This window comes from Diabrotica virgifera, chromosome 9, assembly GCF_917563875.1.
Source record: "Diabrotica virgifera virgifera chromosome 9, PGI_DIABVI_V3a".
Taxonomy (NCBI): Eukaryota; Metazoa; Arthropoda; class Insecta; order Coleoptera; family Chrysomelidae; genus Diabrotica; species Diabrotica virgifera.
The window spans coordinates 189,974,237-189,996,834 of record NC_065451.1 but is presented as its reverse complement, the minus strand read 5'-3'; the positions used below and the strand labels follow the sequence as shown (position 1 = coordinate 189,996,834).

The 22,598-nt window shown below is 33.6% G+C and overlaps 1 protein-coding gene across 2 annotated transcripts in view; it reads right to left on the bottom strand.

Moving 5' to 3' along the window:
• LOC114329000 (UDP-glycosyltransferase UGT5) overlaps nucleotides 1-22,598 on the bottom strand; it is a 66,621-nt gene that overhangs the window by 11,529 nt on the left and 32,494 nt on the right. Inside the window, exons 1-2 of one of the 2 annotated variants that reach the window (XM_028278010.2) lie at nucleotides 13,379-14,237; nucleotides 11,150-11,369 (exon numbers count right to left, since the gene is read on the bottom strand). In XM_028278010.2, coding sequence (XP_028133811.2) covers nucleotides 11,150-11,369; nucleotides 13,379-14,209 — 1,051 coding nt within the window. In that variant the 5' untranslated portion in view covers nucleotides 14,210-14,237. Of the gene's footprint in view, nucleotides 1-11,149; nucleotides 11,370-13,378; nucleotides 14,238-22,598 lie in introns of those variants that run through there. The other variant, XM_028278011.2, reaches the window with a different exon arrangement.

Here is a 22,598-nt window from a genome sequence, read left to right as displayed (position 1 = left end):
TGTCGAACGGAAAAATACCATTCACCAGACTAAACGTAGTTTTAAAGCGCTGCAACACAGCTGTTTAGTTGAAACTTAAACCGATTATTTCTGGTGAACGCAGCCAATGTTTACCTACATTAATAATTTGACTTATTTTTGACAGTTGACAGTTATACTGTACCTACTTGTTAGTTTTAGTGCTCTAATAAATTTTGTCCTTGGGAGGAAAAGTAGCACTTTCCTCCCTTGTTATACAAATAGCTATTTCCTATTTTGGTACATTTATCTTTTATTCACGCGGGCCAAAAATTAAAGAACAGCAGAGAATTTTGCTTTGCAGTTTGACGAATCTACAGGTGTTTCCGACTGTGCACAGTTTGCAGTATTTGTGGGCTTTGAAGCATATGACAATATCATGGAAGAAATCTTATTTTGCAAAGCACTTCCTGCAAAAATACTGGCCAGTGTTTGGACGATATGTTTTTAGAAAGCACGTGCAATTACAATATTGATTGGGAAAAATATATCGCTATTTGTAGCGATGGCGTTAAAACTATGAATGGCAAAAATAGCGGACTCGTTGCAAAATAAAATCGATAATGCCAAACATATCCTGGACGCACAGTTTTCTTCATCGACAGGCTCTAAGGTAGTACCTTCTGATATTAATAACGTGCTCAAGGAGGTATTAAAAATTGTAAATTCTATCAAAGGTAAAGTTTTGCAAACCCGGCTATTCAGAATCTTTTGTGAAGATATGGACTCGCTTCATCAAAATCTCCTTTATCACACAGAGGTCAGTTGGCTACCCAAAAGAAAGGTGTTGGCAAGAGTTCTGGAACTGAGAGCTGAATTGCTAATGTTCTTACAAGATGCAAAATCTGATTATGCTTTCGGTTTTTCTGACCCTATTGGCTCTTGAAATTAGCATTTTGGCAGATCGTTTTAGCCACCTTAACAAGTTGAACAAGAACCTTCAAGAAAGAGAAGAGAATATTTTAACAGCTAAAGATAAAGTAAAAGCATTTCACACAAAACTTCGTTTGTGGTCAACCTCTCTGCAAAACAAAATGTTTTAGTCTTTTCCATGTATTCAGAAGATTGATGAAGATAATACAACAGACCAAAGCTTTGCAGTATCGGCTCACATTCTTTGCATTATACAGAGCTTGCATAATTTACAAGAGCAACTTTTGACATACTTTCCAGAGTTGCACTCTGAAGCTGATAATAGGCGTAGATGGATTCTACCATATTGTCAGGGTACCTGACACCTTCAAACTCTTTGTTGGACACATCTATAGATCCGACTGATGCCAACAAAAAAATGAAAGAATGTTTTCTAGATTAAGCTACTGATGGTACGTTTAAAATGGAATTTTATTGCCGAAAGTGTCGAACGTATTTTGGATACAAATAAAACACCAATACCCAGAGTTGGCAAGGGAAGGTCTTAAATTATTAGTGCAATTCGCCCCTTCATACTTGTGTGAACTGACATTTTCTTCAATGGTAGACATTAAAACTAAAAAGAGAAATATACTGCAATAATTAGAAAATGATTTGATTACTAACTTTTCAAAAATAGTATCACAATTTGATCAACTTTTTAAAAACAAACAAGCACATCCTTCCCACTAAAATTGTGTTTTAGGAACCTCAACTTTTTCTTTCAGTCGACGACCCCCCGAGTATGGTTTAGTGACCCCCCTGGGGGTCGCGACCCACAGATTGAAAAACACTGCTCTACACCATTCGGTTGAATTGAAAAGGGGTAACGATTATTTTTAAGTATAGAGGTAATCGGGGATGATTTTCATGTTTCTTTGTAGTTGAAAAAAAATACGGACAAACCTTATTGATGCTGGAAGTCTTATAAAACAATATATATTTTCCAAACAATACAAAAAGGGTTGACTTTTCCTCTTTTCCACAAAAATCGTTTACGAAAAAACCCAAATTTCAATAAGCTATTTTTCTGCTTGTATTGAGGCTGTACACACCCTAAATCCACCATTATTTTTCTTTTTTCATAAGGTAAAGAGGCATTACCGATATGAATGATTTTTTGATAAAATACCAAAAAACCGTACATCGTTTGAAAAATTTTTGTTTTGTTAAAAAATTATGAAATTGATGATTTTACTTGGGAATAAGTAGAAAAGAATTAATTGAGAAGGTGTAGCACCACCCAGGATACAAACACCTTACGGCACAGGGCCAACTTGAAGAAGTGAGGAAGTAAGAGGGTAAGTAGAGCCTATAGACAAATTTTGGTCCAAATGGGAAAATGCGAAAATGGTCATTGGCTGGACTATAACTCTAGATAGATAGAGTACAGGCGACTAATACTCCGGTCAACTTACGCATCCGAGGCTACAAAAATTACCATCAAGCTGAAAATTGGCAGGATTGTTCAAAACACCATCATAAATGAAATCTAAAAAGTCCTCATAAATCCGACCCGTGCTAAAAATTTTACGCGGGGTCAAAAGTCACCAAATATGGTTTTTAGCGATTTTCAGCAAAACGGTAAATTTTATCGTAAAATTAGTTCTTACAAAAAATGTAGATTAGATAATCATCTATAAAAATGCCTGTTTACCTTTTTTCCTAAGAGCCACCGTTTTTGAGATATAACGATTCAAAAAGTGGTAATCGTCATAATATGCGCACACGTTTCCACACCACCTTTGAGGTAGTGTACTTAGCGCGTTTTTTAACGTGGTTTCCGCAGTAGGCCTATTCCACGGATCTGTTATGATTATGTTTAATTTAAAGCTATTTAATAATTGATATTGGCAAGGGTTAAAAATGATAAAAGTTATATAAAGCGGTATAAATTAAAAAAAAGGGAAATTTATCAAACTGGTTCATAATTTTCTAATACTTCTGCTTCCCTTGTTCTTCTTCTTATTGTTCTTCTTCCTCTTCTTCATCTTCTTCTTGTTCTTGTTCTTCTTCTTCTTCTTGTTCATCCTGGGTGCAAGTATATTGTCCCAATAATGACACATCGCATGGCTCCTCGATAGAATCAAATGAATCCTTAATTGTTGGTGATTCAACATTGGAGCACGACCGGTTTTGACAATTAGTGCATGCTACCGAACAAAACAGTCCAACTTTTTTGCAACCACATTTAGCGCTACATCCCTTTTTACAGTTGCAATAAATTGTGTTCAGGAGTTTTTCCGGCGCAGGGGAGAGTAAAGTTTGAATTGGCTCTAATGAACTGTCGACTAATTTCCATCCCCAGTCTTTTGGATCTAGCTGATAACCAAGCCACACTTGAACTTGGTAATATACCCGAAAAAGATGTAGATGAGCAGCCGCTGAGGTTGGAGGAAGACAAGATAACCACTTGTTTTTTGTTTCGAGTACTTTTAAAAAACATGCATATCGAAACTTATCTAAGCACGTAGTTTTCTTAGGCGCTCCATACATAGAGAGAAGAAAGCTAATTCCGTTGGAAATAACTTCTTGTGGAGTTGAATTAGTTTTTTTTAAACTTCAGCACATTCAAGTAAATCTTGTTTTTCAAACATTTTAAAAACAGTCGTTTTACCCCTCCTGAAAAATGCAGATGTCGCATCACAGCCAGTTATTGCGTGTAAAAATAGTATATGATTTTGACATTTTGCAAAAGTAGATAAACTTTTCGATGAATATATTTCCGATTGGTGTTGAGCTTTTCCAGGTTTAAAAAAAAGAGTGAGTAATACGAGCAAGTCTACATCTTCATCTACAACAATAGTTGTATTTGTTAAATTGAATTGCTCTGTGGCTGTTTCAATTATCATTACGTCAGAATCATTATTAGCTTATTTTGCCGATATATTTTCAGCAATAAACTTATCTTTCAGCATTGAGATGAACCGAGATTGCGTTCGAGACTGTTAAGTGGTAGATACTGTCATAGATTGATCAAATAAAATATTAGAAGATGAAGATATTGCTGAAGTTCTACTAAGTTGTTCTGCAGCTTTAATATTTCTCGTAAAATCATTATAGCCATCAAAATGACGCCGTTCATACTGAACGTATTTATCTAAGATAACGTTGAATGTTTCTTCGCGATCCCACACAATGCGATGTAATAGATATCCTCCATCAATGATGTATGTCGCTTTTATGTTGTTAATATTAATATTAACCTTCTGAAAACAATCGTAAATGGCAGACTTTTGTATTTTACGCATTCCAATGTCGTCAAACAATGATAAAGGGTATGGAGCAAATTCATAGCCAAAATATTCTTCAATTTCATCTTGAAATGCCGCAGTAATACTCATTCGTTGAAACAATAATACAGAGACATTGTTCAAACCCTTCGGAGAAAAGAATAGGTAGGGTGATTAGATTAGCCGACGAACGTGTTTATTCCGACAAAACCCATCTATTTACAAATTGAACTAAGGCGCATAAATAAAAAGAATTATTATAAGTTAATACTTTGTCATATCAATTTACTATTTTTGTTGGGATAAAGCCGTAAAATTCAAATATTTCTTATTATTTTCGCGTTACATTCACTTTGTAAAGATTTTTTTGTTGGCACTGTAATATAATACAGCTTATATATACATTGCATCCCTCGGTAGACCGCAAGCTGTATAGTAGTAACATCATCATATTTATAATCTTATATTATTATGTGTAATATAAGTTAAGTTGACCGATAGAATATTATGTTTACTTGTATTACAGCTTCAGTGATGTATATACCTGGTGTACTAATACATATATTAAGACGATTAGAAGTCTTTCAACTATTTGAATCGTTGTATCTCAAAAACAGTGGCTCTTAGGAAAAAAATAATTAAGATATTTTTTATAGATAATTATCTAACCTACATTTTTTGTTAGAACTAATTTTACAATAAAACTTACCGTTTCGCTGAAAATCGCTAAAAACCATATTTGGCGACTTTTGACCCCGCGAAAATTTTTTAGCAAGGGTCGGATTTATGAGGACTTTTTAGATTTCATTTATGATGTAATTTTGAACAATCCTGCCAATTTTCAGCTTGATGGTAATTATTGTAGCCTCACTCCCATTTTTGAGTCTAACTAGACTGGGCTATAAATATTTCGTGGACTTTTTTAATCCATTTAACGCGGTAGATTAGTTCACATATCCTTTGATTTATTTTTCAACTATCATTGTTTTTTGTTTATGTACTTATGATTTTTGCCTTTTCCCTATCTTTTGCCCTATTACCTTTTCCACTATCTTCGGACCTGAATATTTTCTCTCCAGTTTGCAATTTCCATCTTTGATAAATCCTCAAGTGGTTGGTCTTTCCACCTTATTTTTGATCTTCCTCTTAATCTTGTTCTGAAGCGATTTCATTGTGGCATGTTTTGCAATTCACTATTTTGTTTGGGAAATAAGCCATAATTTAAGTTTGAAATTAATTTATTTGACGTTTCGAGTTCCACTTCGGAAATCGTTATCAAATTATTGTTTTGTATTTTGATATCGACTTCCGAAGTGGAGGTCGAAATGTCAAATAAATTAATTTCAAACTTTAATTGTGGCTTATTTCCCAAGTAAAATAGTAAATTTCTAGTAATATGTTTACAGCTGGTTGCCAGTTCATTATTCTCCTCTCTCTTCTTTGTATGTGTCTAAACGATCTTAGTCTTTGTACTTTAATACATTTTACTATGTCCTCCCCTTCGGTTATATTTATTATTTCATGGTTCATCATCATCAGTCTTCTACATTATTCTTGTTATGTCTTATTGGGCTGTGTATGTTCTCACAATTTTTCTTTCAATTATTTTTATGAGTAGTTTTGTTTTCACCCATTTTCAAAAAATATGAAAATCTTGAATTATCCATGTCTGTCTGTCCGTCTGTAAACACAACTCCTTCGTCATTACATCAGATAGAAAGACAAATGAGGTGAGAAGTTTGAACTCGGACTTTCCATTTTAGAGTTGTAACCGGAAGTACTGTTTTAAAGTGTACAAGCAATATACACTGACCGGCACAAAAAATGGCCACCCCACCAAATGGGTCATATTTAATGTCTCGAATTTCCTAAGCCTGTTGCCCAATTTAAGTGATTTATTTAATATATCTCACAGCCTTATTCTTTAACAATGTTGTTGTAATAATATTGTTGCTAGACAGGCAAACTATCATTGTATCATCATCATCATCATCATCATCTTGGTGCTACAGCCCTTAGAGGGCCTCGAGCTTCTCAAGCTTTCTACGCCATTCTGTTCTGTCCCTTGCTTGCATTTTCCAGTTGCCGACTCCGATCTTCTCGGCATCCTGTGTTACCCCGTCCATCCACCTCAGCTTTGGTCTACCCCGTCTTCTCATTCCCACGGGTTGCGCTGTTAGAATCTTTTTTATCATGTTCGATTCAGGGGCCCGGGCTACATGTCCTGCCCACTGCAGGCGGTTTCGCTTAATTATAGTGATAATATCTTTTCCACCAAACGTATGCTTGTAGATATTCTGCAGTTCAAAGTTATATCTACGCCTCCATATTCCGTTCTCACAGACCGCTCCGAATATCTTACGTAGCACCTTTCTTTCAAAAATCGACAGAGCGGATTCATCTGTTTTAGTTAGCGTCCATGCCTCTGATCCATATGTGAGAACGGGGACTATCAATGTTCTATACAGCCTTATACGAGTTTTTTGAGACAGACGTTTGTTAGCTAAGTACTTTGATAGACTATGATAACACCTGTTTGCAATTATTATTCGTCTTTTTATTTCCTCTGATGTGTTATTATTGGGGTTAACCGATGTACCTAGATATATGAACTCTCTATCATTGTATACCGGGTGTAAAAATCAAAATGTTCTAGCATTTATAAAATACTGAAAGTAAAACCCAATTATAGCCTCAGGTTTTCTTAACATTCTGTTTTTTTATTCATTCGCTTATGTTGGATAATAAAAAAGTTAGGTACTTTATCAACTAGGCATTTTCTTCGTAAATACAGGGTGTTTCTAAATAAGTGCGACAGACTTTAAGGGGTAATTCTGTATGAAAAATAATGACCGTTTGATTTATAAACATAAGTCCGCAAATGCTTCGTTTCCGAAATACGGGATGTTGAATTTTTTCTTACAAACTGTCGATTTATTTATTGCTCTAAAACCGGTTGAGATATGCAAATGAAATTTAATAGGTTTTAGGAGGTTATTATTGCGCATTTTTTGACATACAATTAAGAATTTTATATTCACCATTGGCATGCATGCGGATAATATTACCCGTCATATTACCCGTATGCGCGCCAATGGAGAATATAAAATTCTTAATTGCATGTCAAGAAATGTGCAATAACTGTCTCTTAAAACCTACTAAATTTCATTTGCATAGCTCAACCGGTTTTTTAGAGCAATAAATAAATCGTTAGTTTGTAATAAAAATTTCAACATGCCGTATCTCAACATCCCGTATATAAAGCAAACTATCATTATTTTTTCATGCAGAATTACCTCTTAAAGTTTGCCATACTTATCCAACATAAGCGAATGAATCAAAAAACAGAATGTTAAGAAAACCTGAGGCTATAGGTGGGGTTTAATTTCAGTATTTTATAAATGCTAGAATATTCCACAGGTCGTGGTGAACTGAGAAAAAAACACAGTTTGATTGGTACACTTGGTATACAATGATAATTTACCTGTGTGGCAACAATATTATTACAACGGTATTGTTAAAGAATAAGGCTGTAACATTTTAAAAAATCACTTAAATCGGACAACAGGCTTAGGAAATTCGAGACATCAAAAATGACCCATCTTGTGGGGTGGAAAATAAATATTATATTCTTCTGGTTTCAAGCATGTCTGTCCGTCCGCCTGTCTGTTCACTAATATAGCTCCTACATCATTAACACTGATAAAATGACAAATGAGGCGTCGAGTGACAGCTTGTAACTCAAGGATAGTATTAAAGGTGAGTTTAGTCTCGGAATTTCAGTTCCAGAATTGCAACCGGAAGTATTGTTTTAAAGTCACTGAAATAGTACAACCAGTATATTACTCGACGCGCCTTAACAAGACGAGAATAAAAAAAACTTCCGAGTTTTATATCACTTCTGGTTGGTTAAAAAGGTGTAACCTGAAGTATCACATTATAGTCGCAGAAATAGTACATATTAAAAAGCCATGACCGGAAGTTACACGAAGAGTTTAAATACCGACTTCCGGTTCTACTTCTGGTCATTTTGGGTGAAAACCTAGGACTTACGACGTCCAATTGCTTGGTTTTTTATCTTTTTTCGCAAGACACTACTTCCGCTCCATATGCTATCAGCAGTCTAATTGCTGCTTTGTAAATTGTTGTCTTTGACATGTCAAATAGAGAGATTTACTGTGACATGTGACTAAGTAGAGAAATTTATTGTTTCTATAAAGATTGTGGTGCGTCGAAAATAAATAATTATATTTACAAACACAGATAATTAAATAGGTGAAATTATATTATAATTTGTTTACATTTGAGTTACAACCTAAGGTCAAAAAGATATGTTTTAGTGGCTAGTTAATTATGTTTTTAGATAATTTAACGGTTGAGTTGCACCACAAAGAAGCACTAAACAATCAATTATTTTCATAATAAGGAAGGATAATGATCTTCTTTTTGTATAGACCTGACTCTGTCTATTTCTTCAATGTGCCTCTAGTAAGTTGTCGTTCCATCGTTTTCGTGGTCTTCCCACTGATGGTTTTCCTATTGGGGAACCGTCTCTCGCTGTCCTGACTACCCCATTTGTTGTCATTCGGCTTATCTGGTCATTCCATTCTACTCTTCTGTTTCTTACCCAGTTATTAATGTTATCCACCTTGCATCTCCGTGATATATCTGTACTTCTAGCTCTGTCCCATAGAGTCTTACCATCAATTTTTCGAAGGGTTTTCATCTCCGCTGTTTCAAGCAATCTTTTTGTCCTCTCTGTGTCGGGTCGGGTTTCTGCCGCGTATGTCAGTATTGCTCTGATGACTGTTTTGTAAATTCTGCCTTTTATTTCTTTTCCGATATTTTTATTTCTCCATATTGTGTCATTCAGGCAACCTGCGGCTCTGTTTGCTCTATTCACTTGATCTTCCACTTCTGTTTCGAGCCTTCCGTAGCTAGATAGTGTGATGCCTAGGTATTTAAACTCCATCACTTGTTCTATTATCTGTCCTTCCAGCTCCAATTTACATCTTATTGGATTTGCTGTTATAACCATGCATTTTGTCTTTTTTGAGGAAACTAACATGTTAAAGTTTCTGGCGGTTATGTTAAATTGGTGCAGCATACGTTGTAAATCATCTTCACTTTGAGAGATTAGTATTGCATCGTCTGTATAGCAGATTATTTTAAGTTGTTTTTCTCCCATTTGGTATCCCTTTTTAGTTACTACTTTTTTTATTGAAAGAATAATGATAAATGATAATAATAATCAAGAGAAGGATAAATATAAAATATCAAAGACAGTAGGAGACTTCTACAAAATACTCCTTTGTACAAGTTAGAATAGGGGAAAACATCAAATGTTTTCTGCGTAAATTATGGACTGACACAGGGAGATCCGTTGGCCCCATTGTTGTTTCACCTGGCCTTAGAATATGTCATGCGAAAAATTTATCCGAAAATTGAACCAGACATAGCTGCTCCCTGAGAAAAAATCGTACTCGCCTTTGCCGATGACGCAGATGCAGTAGAACAATCAACATTAGAAATTAAGGATATTTTCTCGGACATTCAAGAAGCTGTATTAAATATTGGGCTGAAAATAAATGATGACAAAACAAAATAAATGGCCGTCTCAAAACAAGAGCGAACAAAACAAGAGCCGAATATGGCAAAGTATTACCATAAACGATCATAACTTCGAAGGAGTTAAAAAAAGAATGTGTGTGTACTTTGTACGCACGTAAGAAGGTATACTTTTATTATTATGATTTCAACGAAATTAATATACTTAACAGGTTATTATTTGTATTTTATTTAAATATTACTTACCACTTTCTTACTATAACTTTCTTTACCTACCACTTTTAAAATGTTTTTATTAAAACGATACCAAAAATATAAAAAAAAGAATATGAATCGTCCGGGAGTTGAACCCGGGACCTCTTGATATCCGGTCACACGCTCTACCACTGAGCTATATCCCTTTTGCTTTGACAGCTTACAAGATTTCTCATACATACTAAAAAAATTTAATAGAGCAAGTGGTATGCAAAAATACTTTAAATATACTTACTATTATTATAAAATACCTTATTCCCAAAGAAGACAAATCCAAAGACACAAAAATTATAATAAATAATACATTTACTAAGAACACTAATATATCCTTTTATATGATATAATATGACTTATTTGCGCTGACAGCGCTGATCCATACATATCTTGAAAGATTAGCAACGAAATACATACTGTCTGTGTGCGCATGCGCCCAACATTATAAAATTTCACTCTCGATCGTAAAGAAGTATAACTTCAAAAATTTAAATATCTAGGAGCAACAATTACCAATGACAACGAAATAGATAGAGAAGTTGAAACGCTAATAATGGCAGGAAACAGATCTTTCTTTGGAATGCAACATCTAATGAAGTCAAAACTTCTCTCACGAGGTGCAAAAATCCAGATATATAAGACCCTAATACGACCAGCAGTCGCGTATGGAAGCGAAACATGGACGCTAACAAAAAGAGAAGTAAATAAATTGCTGCTATGGAAACGTAAAATCCTTCGAATGATGTATGGCCCCTGCAGAGACAGCGTGACAAACGAATGGAGGCTCAGATACAATAACGAGTTAGAGTCTGTCTTCGGAACGAAAAATCTAGTCAGATATATAAAAGCAAATAACCTCAGATATACAGAGCATGTAATACTCAGTAACGACAATCGCCATATAAACAATGTGTTTCGGGAAAGATTAGATGGGAGAAGGTCTGTAGGAAGACTTAGAAAAATGTGGAAAGATGCAGTCAAAGAAGATTGAAAAAAAAAATGGAAGTGAGACAATGGGAAATAGTGGAACAGGCCCGACAGACATGGAGGGCAATAGTAAACGCGACAAAGACTCACGAAGAGTTGTAACACCATTGATGATGATGATGATGATGATGTTACGATACATTTTTACGGTACAACTTAAATCAAAATTAAATTCAACTTACTCAAAATATCTTGCTGTGGCATCCATTTTCTTACCATAACATTTTTAGACAATCCTTCTATCTCACCGTCCATTTTTAACAGCACGTTATGAGGAACTTCGGCAAAGGCTTCTACTACAGCTTTTTTGAATTCTGTTGTCAGTAAATTAGAATTAACGTTACTTCCTAGACTGAAATAGATGACACCAGTTTTGCTATCATCCAGGAATTTTTGAAGATCCTAAAATAAAATGTGCTGATGTATTTGATAATAATAAAGAGTTGAGAGAAAATGTTGATGACAAAATAGCGTATCAGGAGGATTATTTTGAACATTTTTCGATAGGATTAACTTTCGAAAGGATAAAAGATTAGAAATATGTTTTCCATAGCAACATTTTTTGTGTCATAACTAAAGGTGTCAAATGTCATGACAAGAATTACACAAGAATTACTTATTAACAGATTTCCCACCTCCTCATTCATTGAGCCCTTGTTAGGGCATGGTGACACTCTAAATTAATATTGTTATCTTTCTGTGTCCATTTGTAGTGATCCTGTGCCAGATAGACCGCTTCGTGCAGAGGTTTTCAAACTATTGTCTTCATTTGGTCTGCTCAGCATTGGACATCTGTTTTGGAGATCTTCCTGTTGGAGGAGATCTATTAGTCTGTTGGAAATGTTCCTCTTGGTTTCAGCCTTCTGCCTTCCATTTACTATGTACCAATAATTTCATGGCCCCCGTTCTTCTGGCCAACTAGTAATAGACCAAACAAGCTATCAGTATCGGTATGAATCAAAATAGGAACATAGAGACCTGAAAGTAATGGTCGTTGTATAGGTATAAAGACCAACAGTGGTAACAATGGTAAATAGATAAAACACAAGGCAAAAACTGAACGTATTCATTTAACATATAGAATTGCACCAGATAGTCCATGTGGTGAGACATTTCTAATTCGGTTTCTTTGTGGATTCCTATTCAAAAATGTCCGCTTTATACAAATATGAAGGGGGGCCGGGCGGAATTTTTGGGCAGAAATTGTTTAAACAATTTTTTTAAACAAATACAAAAGATCACGTTTTTTTGCTCCATAACATATATTTTTAGGGTTTTTGGGTCATTCTAAACAAGAAAGGTATGTTGTATTTTTTCTCAAAAATTGATAGTTTTCGAGTTATAAGCGATTTAAAATCTGAAAAATGAGAAAATACTTACGCATTTTGAGGCTTAAAAACTCATATTTAAATTAGTATTTTTGAGGTTGCCATATATTTAAATTGAAGTTTAAACATTCACCTTTTAAGATTCTGAAGAGTGATCGCGTCTAACTTTAATTTGTACCGTTGTTTGTTAATTGTTAAATATGCATGTTTATCCGATTTGTTTATCCGAAAAAGATTTTTCTAGATTCTTTGGGATATTCTAAATAAAAAAAGTTTTTTGACATTTTTCTCAAAAGTTAATAGTTTTAAAGTTATAAGCGATTTAAAAACCGAAAATACATTTTTTGTCATTTTTCGGATTTTAAATCGCTTATAACTTTAAAACTATTAACTTTTGAGAAAAATGTCAAAAAACTTATTTTATTTACAATATCCCAAAAAATCTAGAAAAAATATGTTTCGGAGGAAAATACGAGATTTTTAAAATAGAAGGCGCCGCATCGGCAAAAAAATCGGATAAACATGCATATTTAACAATGAACAAACAACGGTACAAATTAAAGTTAGACGCGATTACTCTTCAGAATCTTAAAGCTAAATGTTTAACCTTCAAATTAAGTATCTGGCAACCTCAAAAATACTAATTTAAATATGAGTTTTTAAGCTTCGAAAATGCGTATTTTCGCATTTTTCAGATTTTAAATCGCTTATAACTCGAAAACTATCAATTTCTGAGAAAAATTACAAGATACCTTTCTTGTTTAGAATGACTCAAAAAACCTAAAAATATATATTTCAGAGCAAAAAAGTGATATTTTGTACTTGTTAAAAAATTTGTTTAAACAATTTCTGCCCAAAAATTCCGCCCGGCACCCTTCAGATTTGTTAAAAGGGGACATTTTTGAATAGAAATCCACAAAAAAAACCGAATCAAAAATTTTTTCAGACGGGAGCGGTCTCACCACATGGGCTAAGAAGACTCCCGTGAGCAACGAGTAGTCAACCACTTGCACTTGAAGACGTTCTCAAAACCTAGGTATCAACCTAAACAGGTTTGGCAATTTGAATTAATTATAAACTTACATTAGGAAGCTTCTTAGGAGCTTTAATATGCATTCCTCCTCCAATTGGTATCGTATTTAAGTTTAAAGGTCTTATATTATGGAACAAAGGATGAGAACCAATAAACATAAGACTAATACTATCCTGCAGTTCTTTCAAAGGCGGCAAATCCTTTCCAAAGTATTTCTTTACGTGCTCGTGGTAAGCCGGAAATGCCCTGTTGTAGATATGGTATTTATATATCACGACTTGAAGAAAACTCAACAGCCTTTCCTTAAAAGTCAAATTTTCAGAATCTATCACGTCCAAATTGTAGTCTGGGTTGATAACCGGGTGGACTGGGTTACCTAATGAATCGTGGTACTGAAGAGCAGGTTCCATAGAGGCCACAGCGATGACTGGACACTTGAATCTCCAGCTGAATGCTAGCATACTTGGTAACTGAGCTTCCACGATCAAAAGGTCAAAGTGGATTTTCTTATTGATTATCATTTCTCTGATTGGCGGTAAGGAAAAATGGTAATCTTCACATTCTAAAAATGCTCTACGTAGAACACCAGCTTTCTCCAAAGAACTCAGGCTTTCATTGGCTATGGCATTTACCACATTATGTTTTTCGTATATCTTGTAGCAGAAGCTGGTATCTATCTCCTTTAAATTCTCTATAGAGGCATTTCGTTGTGGATCTGTTGTTACAACTGTAACTTCGTGACCTCTCAGAGCTAATTCTCGCCATAATGGTTGGAATGGTAAATGGTGAGACCTGGAGGCGGATGGTATGACACTTAAAATTTTAGCACTGGTAGCTGAGTGTATTAAAAATAAAACCAAAATAGAAATTATTCGTGCCATAACGAGGTAGTAACTAATTTAACGAGGTACGTTGCGTATGTGGATAATGTGGTATCTAATCTTTCAAATACTTGAAAATTGAGTACATTTTATTGATTAAAAATTTGTTTTTTATTGATTAAATAAATAGCGTTATGAGTATAAACGTTCTTTATAATGTATTTAAAACTATGAAAACAGCTAATGGAATAAAAGGTGTGCATGCTTATTTACAATAACTATCAAAATTTCGAAACCATTCGTTTCCCGGATTGGATTACATCTAATTAAAATTTGATATACAGGGTGTTTCATTGGGAAACGGAAGTACTTTAACGGTAAATAGAGGTCACCGAGCCGGTTCTAGATATACTACATTTTTTGCCTTAACGACTTTTGTAACCGAGTTACATGGTGTTTTATCGATTTTACCCATTTCTTTCCTAAGCCATAACTTTAGAACCACCCTGTATATTTTTTTGATATTTGGTACACATATGTCTCATTCAAAACCCAAACGACTGACATACTAACCATAAGAAAAAATTGAAGGCACTCGTGGGAGTACCGACAGAAGTGAAAACTTCTTATAGTATATAAACTACGAGCTCAAAGCTTTTACCCCATCCTAAAAGAAGTACTGTACCTATATCATATACGATATACCCGATGCGTATGCCCTATGCTTTTTAGGTATACATACACATAATTTATATATGTAAAAAATTTATTTCAGCGAAATGATGACCATAAAGAAATTTTCAATTAAAAAATTCATTTCGTCGAAGCGATAACGGTCGCTAATTTAATAATTTTCCCCATCCAAAAAGTGCACAACGTCCCTCCAGAAGTTTCCACTTCAAATATTTATTTCGTCGAAGCGATGATAGTTGCTAATTTATTACTTTTTTACATCGAAAAAGTGCACAACGTCCCTCAAGAACTTTCCACTTCTAAAATTGATTTCATCGAAGCGATGACGGTCGCTAATTTAATACTTTTTTCCATCGAAAAAGTGCACAACGTCCCTAAAAAAGTTTCACTTCAAATAATTATTTCGTCGAAGCGATGGATGACAGTCCCTAATTCAATACTTTTCTCCCATCCAAAATGTGCACAACGTCCCTAAAGAAGTTTCACTTCAAATATTTATTTCGTCGAAGCGATGACGGTCCCTAATTTAGTAATTTATCCCCATCCAAAAAGTGCACAACGTCCCTAAAGAAATTTTTTACTTCAAACATTTATTTTGTCGAAGCGATAAACGTCGCCATTTTAATATTTTTCCCCATCCAAAAAGTGCACAACGTCCCTCAAGAAGTTTCCACTTCAAAAATTGATTTCATCGAAACGACGAAGATCGCTAATTTAATACTTTTTTCCATCGACAAAGTGCCCAACTTCCCTGTTGGGAAGTTTCACTTCAAATATTTATTTCGTCGAAGCGATGACGGTCTCTAATGCAATACTTTTCCCCCATCCAAAAAGTGCACAACGTCCCTCAAGAAGTTTTCACTTTACAAATGTATTTCATCGAAGCGATGACGGTCGATAATTTAATACTTTTTTCCATCCAAAAGAGCACAACGTACCTAAAGAAGCTTTCACTTCAAATGTTTATTTCGTCGAATCAATGACGGTCGCTTATTTATTACTTTCTCCCTATTCAAACTTAATAATTTTCCCCATCCAAAAAGTGCACAACGTCCCTAAAGAAGTTTTCAGTTCAAAAATTTATTTCGCCGAAGCGATGACGGTCGCTAATTCAATACTTCTTCCCCATCTAAAAAGTGCACAACGTCCCCAAAAGAAGTTTTTACTTTAAAAATTTATTTTGCCGAAGCGATGACGGTCGCGATGACGTTCGCTAATTCAATACTTTTTCCCTATCTAAAAAGTGCACAACGTCCCTAAAGAAATTTTCACTTCAAAAAGTTATTTCGTCGAAACGATGACGGTCGCTAATTTAATACTTTTTCCCCATCCAAAAAGTGCACAACGTCCCTAAAGAAGTTTTAACTTCAATACATATACGTACAAAATATTTATTTCGACAAAGAGATGACGGTCGCGAAATAAATCCTTTTTTTCTATCGAGAAATAGGTTTTACATTTATTTTAAATTTCACGAAGAGATGACGGTCGCTATGATGGTCGCGAAATTAATCTTTTTTCCCTATCGTAAAATAGGTTTTATATTTATTTTAAATTTAATACTTCTATACAATTTATATATACATACACATAATAAATTAATATATATATACAAAATTTATTTTGCCGAAGAGATGACGGTCGCTATGATGGTCGCGAAATTAATCTTTTTTCCCCATCGTAAAATAGGTTTTACATTTATTATAAATTTAAATACGTCTACACAATGTATATATGCATACACATAATATATAGCATGAGCGATGACGGTCGCAATGACGGTCGCAATGACGGTCGCGATGAGGGTCGCAATGACGGTCGCGAATTCAATGCTTTTTCCCCTATCCAAAGAAAGTGCACAACGTCCCTAAAGAAGTTTTCACTTCAAAAATCCAGGTGCGGATTAACAAAAAATTATAAAGTTATTGTGACCTTAAAACAACACCCTGTATATTCAAATTTTGAAAATCTGTTTGCATATTTGAAAAGAGCACAAAAAAGTAAGTTTAATGGTTTGCTTCAATTTTTCGGCCAGACAATTTTGTGACTTTAATTTTGAAATTATATTAAATTTTTTAAGAACTCTGACATTAAAAAGCAGGTATTATTAACTTTTAGTTATAAATTATTAAAGTTAATGAATAAATACTCATTACAAAAATAATTAATACTTACTTACCACATTGGAATGACCCAATTACTAATGACAAGAAAAATCCAGGTCCGGATTAACAAAAAAATATAAAGTAATTGTGACCTTGAATCAACACCCTGTATATTGAAATTTTAAAAATTTGTCTGCGCATTTTAAAAGAGCATAAAAAACTGTGATTAAAGGTTCATTTTAATTTTTTCGCCGTTGATTTAATTACATCAATTTTTAAATTATCTTGAAATTTTAAAGAACTCTGAGATTAAAAATCTGATATAGTCGGTTCGCTAAACTCAGCCACAACTGGCTAGTGATTTTAGTGTAAGTAATTTTGCCAATTTGGTAAAATTGGCAAAACAAATAATTACTAAATAGTTAGTAATTTTGCCAATTTTGTCAAAATTGGCCAAAAACAAAAAAAAATACCTACTAAAATCACTAGCTAGTTGTGTCTGAGTTTAGCGAACCGACTGTATTATTAACTTTTAATAATTTAATGTTAATGAATCATCAATACTTATTTTAAAAATACTTAATACTTATTTACTACGTTAGCCTCATGGATTCTCTGGACTTTTATTGTAGCTGTATGCACATCATTAAAAATTAGAATTTCGAGAATTGGAATATTTTAATGATTTAGTAAAGAATTAAAAAATAGCTGTATCTAATAAAAAGAAAAAATTCGTTTAAACAATTCAACAATTTAACATAAATTAAAAATATTTGAAATATAACAGTTGCTCAAAATGTCCGCCATTTTGTTTGATGCATTTCCTTGCTCGTTCTAAAAGATTTTGAATCGATTTTCTAATTACATTGGGATTGTTCTGCATTTTTCTGGCAGCTTCTTGTGACCTTCATAGAATTAATCAATATGATTTAAAAATTGCCGTAATTAAATTATCTGAGCAAAAATTTGACATGCACCTTTTAACGCAGTTGTTTATGCTCTTTTAAAATATTACGCAAACAAATTTACAAAATTTCAATATACAGGGTGTTGTTTCAAGGTCACAATTACTTTATATTTTTTTGTTAATCTGGACCTGGATTTTTCTTGTCATTAGTAATTGGGTCGTTTCAATGTGGTAAATAAGTATCGATTATTTTTAAAATGAGTATTTATTTATTAACTTTAATAATTTATAGCTAAAAGTTAATAATATCTGCTTTTTAATGTCAGAGTTCTTAAAACATTCAATATAATTTCAAAATTAAAGTCACAAAATTGTCTGGCCGAAAATTGAAGTAAACCGTTAAACTTACTTTTTTGTGCTCTTTTCAAATATGCAAACAGATTTTCAAAATTTGAATATACAGGGTGTTGTTTTAAGATCACAATTATTTTATAATTTTTTGTTAATCCGGACCTGGATTTTTCTTATGGTTAGTATGTCGGTCGTTTGGGTTTTGAATGAGACATATGTATACCAAATATCAAAAAAATATACAGGGTGGTTCTAAAGTTATGGCTTAGGAAATAAATGGGCAAAATCGATAAAACACCCCGTAACTCGGTTATCAAAGTCAATAGGGCAAAAAATGTAGTATATCTAGAACCGGCTCGGTGACGTCTATTCACCATTAAAGTATTTCCGTTTCCCAATGAAACACCCTGTATAATCCGTGGATTCATTTTCAGAACTTCAGGCATTCTCCTTTATTTCTACATACACCAGTCTATATCTGTGAAGAAATCATTGATTCCATGTAAAAACTCTTACACAGATATTTGAAGGCTCTAACTGGTAATTAGATGTAGCTGATGAAAAACCTGTGAAGAGGTACATCTGATTTTGCTTTATTTTTTTTAAATAATCTTAATAGTCCAGAAAACCACTGCGCATCCGCTAGGAAACATATTTCTGACTCGGATTTGTTGCACAATCTTACTAAAGAAGGACTCCTTTTAACAAATTTGCATGTTGCCAGTTCCAAAAGTGGGTCAAAAATTTTTTAAACGTTTATTTACCTAAAATTACTTTTTTTGCACCGAACAATTTTTTTTAGGTTTTTTGGATAATTCCAAACAGAAAAGGTCTTCAGTGACTTTTGACATATAAAACATTAAAAATTTAAAAATTGCGAAATCGGTCAATTTTAACCCTCAAAATCTATGTGAAAAACTAAAATCTCAATGTTGCCAAGGTAAGTAGATATTCTTTAAACATCGATTGGTGAAATCCCGAAGAGTTTTTTGCAGTACAATATCGAAAAGCCCTTTTTTTAATTGCTAATCAAGCGGGTGCGATACTACACTCCTGGCCAAAAAAATCGGGACACCTTAAAAATGGGTAATTTTTGATTTTTCGAATCTCCTAAACCTGTTGTCCGCTTTTTTCAATATGTTATAGCTTTATTCTCTAAGAATATCGATGTCGTAATGGTGTTGCTGAACAGGTAAATGTCATTGTATACCGGGTGTAACAATAATACTGTGTTTTTTCCTGAAAGTTCCTAACACCCTGTGGAATATTCTAGCATTTAAAAAATATTGAAATTAAAACACAATTGTAGCCTTAGCCTTTCTTAACATTCTGCTTTTTGACTCATTCACTTATGTTGGATAATGAAAAAGTTAGGTACTTTGACAACTAGCCATGTTCTTCAGTTTCTAAATAAGTGCGACAAACTTTAAGGGTTAATTCTGCATGAAAAAATATTTACAGTTTCCTTTAAACATATGTCCGCAAATGCTTCGTTTCCGAGATACAGGATGTTGAATTTTTTCTTACAAACTGACGATTTATTTATTGCTCTAAAACCTATTGACGTATGCAAATGAAATTTGGTAGGTTTTAAGAGTTAGTTATTTCACACTTTTTGACATACAACTAAAAATTTTATATTCACCATTGTGTGGCGTTCTCATGGCAACAGCATCTTAAAAAAATTAAGTGAAATTTGTGCACCCCATATAAATTTTATGGGGGTTTTGTTCACTTAAACCCCCCCAAACTTTTGTGTACATTCCAATTAAATTATGATTGTGACACCATTATTTAAATACAATGATTTCAAAACTTTTTTGCCTCTTAGTAATTTTTCGATAAGCCAGTGTTTATCCAGATATTTTGAATATTTGTCGAATCCACCACATATTGGTATATGGTTAAGTAAGATTATAGAGACCTATTAATAATCTGAAAATTTATTTGTAATTTACATTTTCAGGTATATTTTAAAAAAGAAGCCACATCTCGATAAAAGTTGACTTATAAAAAAAAGACTAAGAGGCAAAAAAGTTTTAAAAACATTGAGTTTACTAATGGTACAACAATGATAGTTTAATTGGAACGTACACAAACATTTGGGGGGTTTAAAGGAACAAAAACCCCATAAAATTATTATGTAAATATATTAAAAAAGAAGCCGCATCTCGATAAAAACTGGCTTATCAAAAAAATACTGAGAGGCAAAAAAGCTTTAAAAACGTTGTGTTTAACTGACGGTACTACAATAATGAATTACTTGGAACGTACACAAAAGTTTAGGAGGGGGGGTTTAAGGGAACAAAACCCCTATAAAATTTTTATGGGGTGGACAAATTTCACTATAATTTTGTTTTAAGAGGTTCCTGCCATAAGAATGATACGTGTCCATTTTCAATAAAAAATCTCTAATAGTTTTCGATATATTGAAAAAAAGCGATTTTCATTTTGTAATTTCAAAGGGCTGTAATTTTTTTTATGAACACATCCGTACTAAGGTAAGTTAGGTTCAATCGAACTATTTTTGACCCCAGAATGTGTGGTATAATTTATGACTAATCTTTTCGGGACACCCTGTATATATATTTTAGAGAAAAATGTTTCAAATAAAAGTTATAGATCATATAAAGTTCTTTACATTGTAGAGTTTCCAAATTAAAATACATAAGCAATTAACCGAGATAATTGCAGGAAAGTTATTTTTACAGCAATTTATAAAATGTTTACTAAGCTTACGTAAACAATTACCTACTTTGTTTTTTTTTTTAATGTTAATGAGTTATTAAAGTGTGCTAAAGGACCCCGCAACACTCCTTATGGAAAACCGACCATGGCCAAATTTAACGAAAGTTCTGTCAATGGTAGTTCTCAGTGCTTAGTTTAAAAAAGTCAGTGTGGCCTAGGTTTGAAAAACTATTAGACACTATTCAGAAACTAAAGCCCTCTGAAGTTACTGGATTCAGGTGCTTGGCTCACGTTAAGTACACTATGTAATTCACAGCCAAGTGGACGGAACTATTTATTATTGACATTATTGACATAACAGAGACTCATTTCTTCATGCATATTTGCGAGCTGTATATGAATCTGTGGTCAAAAATAGATGCATCGTATTTTGTCATCAGTAAACCCCTAAAAAGTCCTCATAAAACTGAAGAACAGCGGTAGAAAATGTGCTAATAGAGCGACATAAGAATTGTCATGTTTTCACGAATGCTTCGAACTTATCCAATAACAGCATAGCTGCTGTTCCACCTTATGTTCAGAAAACTACTTAACAGTGGCGGATTTACAGGAGCTAGAAGAAACACGGTCAAAAATTAAAAAATCAAAAATAGTATGGTATAACTAGACCCAAACCCAGACCTCCAAAGTGAAAGTTATCCTCCAACACCAAATTGTTTTATATGGTCCATGTAATATTCAGAAAAAAGTAACACCATTTTGAGCGTCGGGTTTGGGGGGGGGGGGGAGAGGGGGAGGAGAAATCGGTAAATTCGTAGTTTTTTACGTTTTTCGTAAATATTTCTAAAACTATACGATTTAGCACAAACAACCTTCTATACAAAAATGTTTTACATTAAATTTGAAATAAAAAAGGCTTTATACATCTCTGATGTTTGGGAAAAAGGGCTTAAGTCATAAAATCAAAGTTTACAGGGGGAATACTTGAATGTTTCAAAAATTGTTATAAATCGCACATGTTACCTTTAACCAATTTAGTACAATAGTACCATTCAGTGTACCATAATAAAATGATAATTATAGCAAGAAGACGATTTTCGTAGATTTTTAATATTTTAAATGCACTTAAGACATATAGATCTTACTATTTACTGACTTAAGACCTACAGACCGCAACTTTTCTATATCTATATTTTTATGTATCTACCATTGAAAGTGATAGTCGGAGAGCTAGAAGCGGATTTTGTGCGTGATAAGTAATATGGAAAAGCTATACGGGGATATGTTGAATTAGTTGTGTACGAGTGGGGCACGAGGGCAGTTATAAGAGGTCAAATTCGCGGTTTTTATTATTTTTTTTTGTGATGCTCATGATCCAGATAGTGCACCAAAATTTGGGAATAGGTAGGTCATAACGTAACTTATTAAAATCTCCAGGGGCGGAACGCTGCCTGGCCGACAAAGGGGTGGGGGTTGGGGTGAATATAAAAATTATAAGGGGTTTTTCATGACGTTCGTGATTGGGATAGTGCACCAAAATTTGGGAATAAGTAGACCATTACATAGCTAAGTAAAATCTTCAGAGGCCGAAACCAGAGTGGGGGATGAGGGTAGTTATAAGGGGTCAAAGTCGCGGTTTTTATTTTTTTTGTGAAGCTCTTGATCGATAATGCACCAAAATTTGGTAATAAGTAGGTCATGACGC